Source organism: Chinchilla lanigera, unplaced genomic scaffold, assembly GCF_000276665.1.
Source record: "Chinchilla lanigera isolate Chin_1 unplaced genomic scaffold, ChiLan1.0 scaffold00144, whole genome shotgun sequence".
In the NCBI taxonomy this organism is placed as follows: Eukaryota; Metazoa; Chordata; class Mammalia; order Rodentia; family Chinchillidae; genus Chinchilla; species Chinchilla lanigera.
Genome location: NW_004955545.1, coordinates 33,945 through 40,502, shown reverse-complemented (window position 1 = coordinate 40,502; position 6,558 = coordinate 33,945). Strand labels below are relative to the sequence as shown.

The 6,558-nt window shown below is 43.0% G+C and overlaps 1 protein-coding gene across 1 annotated transcript; it reads left to right on the top strand.

The window, feature by feature from the left end:
* Positions 1–4,443: 4,443 nt before the first annotated feature.
* LOC102010200 (protein S100-A6-like) lies at positions 4,444–5,627 on the top strand. Its single transcript, XM_005411403.2, has 3 exons — positions 4,444–4,487; positions 4,960–5,118; positions 5,411–5,627. The coding sequence occupies exons 2-3, from the start codon at positions 4,981–4,983 to the stop codon at positions 5,549–5,551; spliced, it is 279 nt and encodes a 92-aa protein (XP_005411460.1). The 5' UTR covers positions 4,444–4,487; positions 4,960–4,980; the 3' UTR covers positions 5,552–5,627.
* Positions 5,628–6,558: the final 931 nt, after the last annotated feature.

Genomic DNA, 6,558 nt, shown 5'->3' with positions numbered 1-6,558 from the left:
AGATGAGAGAGCTGCAGAGATCTGTATAATGAGAGAGGTGTCTTTAGTCAGAGGAAATACCTCTGGGGAAAATTTACGGGAAGGATAGTGTAAGATACCTTGAAAAAAGCCTTTGGTTAATTCCTTGAGACAACTATAGCTGCCTGTGTAGTCAGACTCTTTCCACCTTTGAAGTCGCTACGTGCATGTCTAGGCAAGTTGATGAAGAGAGGGGTAAGCAGATTAACATGGCAACTGGAGGACGAGCTACACTGCAAAATCTCAGGAAAGATCTATTGTACATGAAGACATTTCAAAGGTGGGAGAGGGGCTTTCATGCTACAATAGGAAAGTAATAAGGAAAGTAGATTATTCGATCAAGTCAATGAAACAGCTGATGAGAATAGAAGCAGTGTTGTGTTGACAGGTGAGCAAACTCATTGGTCCTTTGGGAGCTTCCATTTTCACCAGTGAGGCAAGAAATCTAAAGAGTGTCTAGTGCTGTGGAGAACAGAGTCCTACGACCGAGTTTTTGTTCACTAACCTCATATTTATAGCTAATCCTTCCAAACTGTGGTGAAGGCAGCATAACTATATATTCCACACCAGCATAAACTGCAGACTGGGTGCACTCTTCCAAAAGCAGACTCAGAGCAGCAGGAATATATACAGGTGAAGGACTTCCTAGTTGATTTAGAGCAGGTCATGAGCCTCCCCATCTACACAGCCAGTTTGTTCACTGGATAGGATGTGCACAGAACCTGGTAAAAATTCCTCTTTGCCTGAGTTGCTCCTGAGTCATAATTGAGTGCACACAGACAGACTAGAACATGCTCTGTGGTCCCCAAGTCAGCTGAGTTGTAGGCAGTGCATCTGCATAGCCTTTCGATCTACTCTAGTGCACTCCAGTGTGCCATCCCAGGCACCAGAGCATTCACTTACCTGTGGAGGACATGGGTTGGGTAACGTGTAACCAGGCTTCAACGGGGAATTGTGCAGTCTCATGGACATTCTGTGCACAATGTTTAAAATGGAATTGCAGCTGTTGCCTTCTCTTGCAGAAACTCCACCAGTGCTCACTAGGGTTGAGCTCCTCTGCTCACCCTGAGCAAAGTGGCAGAGGCTGCAGAATGTAGTGACTGGGCACACACAGTCCAAGAACCTGCAGACTTGAGAGAGTGAAGATCCAGTTGCACACTAGTTACATATCTCCCAGCCTTTGTGACACTGGTATTACATGAGAATCAGACAGACATTCTTTTGGTGAATGTTTAAGGTGAGTTCCAGTGTGAAATCTTCTGAGCTTTGGAATTTTAGTATTGTATTGTTTTGTTTGGGTTTGACACTGTTGGTTGTATTAAAAGAATGATGTGTTTATTCAGTGTTTATTTTGCTTATTTTTTTCTAGATTTAAAATTTTTTTAAATTTTTAAAATTTATTTTACGGATAAAATGTAAGGCAAAATTTCATGACAAAATAATAAGAGAATGACAGTAGTTAATACACTAAATTTGGTTATCTTTGAAGTAGTTGGCAGCATGCAACACATGGGCAAGAAATTTCTCCAGTGACTAATCTTGAAGAATAAATAACATCTGAAAGGTTGAGTAGATATTGTGAAAAGGAAAGAAACTGCTGAAAAGGAAGGAACAACTGGGATGAAGGAAAGGAAAAACGAAAGAAGGCAAATACACATATATATACACATATACATACATATATGTATATATATAAAATACATACACACATACAAGCTAGCTAAGATAATTGTAGTACTTATTTATTAATTTATTGAAAGGAACAGTTAATGCTTAGTTTTTCTGACCAATTTCCATGCTTATATCGGGTAATCTAATGATGTCCTTTGAAGACACCAATGTGCAATACTACAACCATTGTTGAAATTCTATCATCTTGTTCTTTGAAATTCTGAATTGTTTCTAGTTTTTTTTTATTATTTTTATTCCCTTTAAAATAAAAATGTTAACAATCAATATGAGCACAAACCCTACTTTTCAATGAAGTAAGAGATTCTGATAGTTTAAGGAACTTACATTTTTCCCCTTTTCTCTACTGTCCTATCCCCTTTCACTCATCCCACTTAATTTTTCTTTTGAACAATTTCTTCCCATTTCACAGTATGCATTGTAAATTTTAGATCTCATTTCCTCTTTCAGTTTCTCACACCAAGGAGACAAGACAGTGTTTATCCATGTGAGTCTGATTTATTTGACTTTTAAGTATGGTCTAAATGTATCCTTGAACCTGCAAAAGTCTCAAGTTTACCTTTCTTTGTGGCTGCATAGTACTTTCTTGTATGAAAAAAGCACATCTGTATTATTCATTCCTCAGCTGAGGGGCAATTGAGTTCTTTCCAAGATCTAGCTATGACAAACTATACTACTATAAACAGAGGTGCACTTATACCGCTGTGGCATGATGTTTTATATTCCTCTGGGAAGATACACAGAAGAATAGCTGAGTGAAATACCATCGTTAGTCCTAGTTTTTTGAAGACTCTCCACACTGATTTCCATATCAGTGGAATGAGTGTACACTCCAAGAAACAGTCAAGATGTGTTCCTTTTCCCCACATCCCCTCCAGCATTTGTTAGCAGTTGAGTGTTTGATAATAGTTATCTGCCTGGGGTGAGATGGAATGTAAGTGTTTTAATTTGCATCTCTCACATGACCAGTGATGTTGAACACTTTTTAAAGTAATTATTTGCTTTTGTTTTTCTGCATATGAGAAGTGTATATTCATCTCAGATGCCCATTTGTGGATTGGGTTTTTAAATCTGGGAGGTCTGAGTTTTTGAATTCATTAAATATTCTTGATAGCAATACTTTCTCTGAGGAAGAGCTGGCAAATAGTTTTCCCACATTGTGGGTTGTCTCTGCACTTTGTTGGTGGTTTCTCTTGCTTTACAAAAGCCTTTAAGGAAGATGAGACCCAAGGTGTTGATTCGTTGTGACAATTCCTGTGTGATCAGAATTTTAAGTCTTTCCCTACATAATACCTTCAAGTGTTTTACATATTCTATCTTCTGGCAGACTTTATGTTTATGTTTTAATATTTAGATCTTTGACCCATTTTGAATTTTGTTTAGTGGATGGTGAAATACATTGGTCTAGTCTTAGTCTTTGGCATGTAAAGAACTAATTTTTCCAGCACCATTTCTGAAAGGGGCTATCTTATTTCCAGTGAAGTGTTTGGAATCTTTGTCAGAGGTGAGGTGGCTGAGTATATGTCGGGTTGTTTCTGCATCTTCTCATCTCCTCCACTGATTGTCAGGTCTGCTTTTGGCAAGGACCATGCTGATTTTATCACAGTAGTTTTGTGGTATATTTTCAGGTTAGGGACTATGATGCCTTCTGCCTTGCTTCCGTTGCCCAAACTTCTGTTTGTTTCTGTGCAGGTGGTGTAAGATCTCTTCCTCTTGTCATCTCCTTATCTAGTTTCCTTACCTCAAGATCCCACAACAATTCTTTTCATAATCTATTTTCAGCAGGAATACTAACAGCATATTCTTCCTCTGAAGCTTCTAATGTGTAATAGTCAGTGCTCTTTTCACTCTGTTGGTGATTTCTTTTGCTGTGGAAAAACGTTTAATTACATGAGATTGCAGTTGATTTTTTGAGGTGTTTCCAATGCAGGTTGGTTTTTGCTCATGAATGTTCTGACTACCCTTATGTGTCCAAGATTTCTATCTGCTTTCTCTTCACGTAGGTATAGTGTTTCTGTTTTAATATTTAGACGTTTGATCCATTTTGATTTTAGTTTAGGATATGTGATAGACATGGGTCTAGTTTTCGTTTTTGACATGTGGAAAGCCACTTTCAGCATCATTTTTTAAAGTGGCTGTCATTCTTCCAGTGAATATTTTTGTCACTTTGTAGGAGATAAGGTGTCTGAGTGTGTTTGTAGGTGTGCATGCATCTTGTAATATGTTCCATTGATCCTAAGGTCTGTCATGTTTTTTGCCAGTACATTCACCTTTGTATACCTTGGACTATCCCACCCTTATTCTGGAGTTTCTCCTGACTAAGTATGAGGTGTGGGGTGGCAGGGCTAGCATCGCAAGAAGTTCCTGTACCCTCCCGATGCTGATGCTGCTTCAAGCAGTGGCAGACAGGTGGCTGAGGAAGAAGGAGGTGATGACATCTATCTCCCGTGCCCCGTGCCTACCACGTAGCACAAAATGAACTATGGAAATTTGGAGAAATTCCAAGATGCCACTTGCAGTGGTGTCCATTAAATGCATTCTTGAATGCCCTTGGGCTCCCTGATCTCCACCCTATCCTGGAGCAACCATGGCAGGAAGCCTGTAGAGGCATGCTGAGGCTCAGGTATGCCCAAGGTGGAGCCAGCCTGTGACAGTGGAGACCCGTCTGAGCCCGCCTTCTCTACCAACCCATATAAGTTCAGCCCAGTGGAGCTCTCCATCACTCAGCAGCACTCCCATCAGACTGCCGCCTCCTGCTCTGCTGTCTGCGGACACGTACAGTGAGTTCTGTCTGAGCTTGCTGGCTTGCTGTTCATACACCGTGCCACAGCCAGCACCACAGGTTCCACTGGGGAGAGGCTTCAGATCCACCCTGTGGAGAGAAAGCCAGGGTAGAGGGCCACGACAGGCGAGGCACAGACTAGGCCATTGTGGTGGGGTGGATCTGATGGTGTACTTTTGTGGTTTAGGAAAGTGTGTCCTGTATGTACCTGTGCAATGGTATAGGGCCTGGGATATCCCTTGCCCAGCCATATTGTGTAACTTCTTCTGGTAGGTGGCACTCAACATGCCCAGAGCTAGAGACCCTAATGGCTACTTGGAAGCTTTTGATCCCTTCTCCTCCTCAGCTGTGGTCCCCTGGTCCCTGCTCCCTATCAGCGGAAGTGGAAGGTGGTGCGGACAGATGTCCCGGGGTGTGTGGTGAACAAGAAGTCCTGTTAACTGGGCTCTGACAAATGCTTATGTCTCCAGCTTCCAGCCCAGCTTGCAGCCATGGCTTTAGATGTGGAAGAGACCATGTTATTTCTTGTGACCCTCTATTTGAAGTACTCTGGCCGGGAAGGTGACCCGGAAACCCTAACAAAGCAGGAGCTGAGGGACCTGATCCTCACGGAGCTCCCATTTGGTAAGGTGAGTCGATTGCTCCCAGCCCTACTCCCCCGACACACTTGTTCATTCACTGCCTCACCCATGTATTGCTTGGAAGGGCTGAGGTTGTCTCAGCCAGGTGTTCACTCCATCTGAGCAAGAAGCAGGGACACGGGAAAAATAAAGCGAAAGTGAAGAAAAGGGGAACAACCACTTTTGGTGACAATGAATAGAGTGGCTTGAATGAGAGAAAGCAGCTACCTGGAAGAGAGGAAGCAGAGAACCTAGGTTGCCCAACAGCACTGAGTATGCTCTTCTCATTTTCACCCTTTAGAAGCTGCACCCTGCTGAGGTTGAATCATACATAGAAGAACTGGACTCAGACAAAGATAATGAAGTGAACTTCTTGGAGTTCAGCACTTTCTTGGGAAGCTTGGTGATGCTCTACAATTATGAACCCAGGAAGGACTTGTAAATTGGGAGATCCCCCTCTGGGGGTCCTGAGTCAAATCCAGCTGTAATTGCACAATAAATGTTTCTGGTCAAATCAATTGTGTGTTGGATTCACAGTGATTTCTGATTCCTCCTTGGTCTGGTGCCGTGCCAGCCATCAGAAAAACTCCTTCACAATTTACTTCTGATGGTCACTCATTGCTGCTTCAGGGCTAGGGACCCAGTTTTAATATCACAGGAGCAATCTCTGCATTAGAAAAGGCGGCCCTTTGAGCAAAACCACCATGAGGATAGGCCCATATGTTGTTATGTGGAGAGTGTCTGGGCTCATCCTGGAGAAGGAATGGCGCCAGGGCTGGGTTGTTATGGGGTGTGAGGTCCACAGAAGTGTGGCAGATTGTCCTGGTAGGCTCCTGGATGATGAACTTGGCCCTGTGTGTGGTGAGAAATGATGCACTGCACAGTCCCTTAGTGGGGCCAATCCACCTTTTCATCGGAGCAGGGTGGGTAGAACAGGCATGTGTGAGATGCCCAGGGCTTGGCCTCAGGATCTTTTGTGAGATCACTGAGGATATTGGCTGACTGAGTTCACAGAAGCTGTCCACGTTTCTATTGCTGGTGGGGAGAGACACTGGAGGAGAGAGTCCATGCAGTTAGGGTCATCAAAGTTCATATTGTGCTGTGATGTGAGGAGGACGGCAGCATGAGTGGTGCACAAAAGGTGAATCCTGGCCACCCTTAGCCAGCCCACATTCCGAGTATTCAAAGGTCACAGAAGAGGGTATCGTTTTGGCTTTGAACAATCAAATCTGAAGGAAAGCTACTCAACTTCGTATTGGACAAACGTACTATAGGCAAGTGAAGAAGTAAGGTGGTGTGCAAAGCAAATAGAATCTGAGCCCTGGACACTTCCTAACCCTCTAGGGGCTAAAAGACTTTCGTGTAAGTCACTGCTTACTGAAGGATGGTGATGATTTTTCAGTGGACAGATGCTTAGAATTGCAGGGATAGCTGCTCCAGCAATGCCAT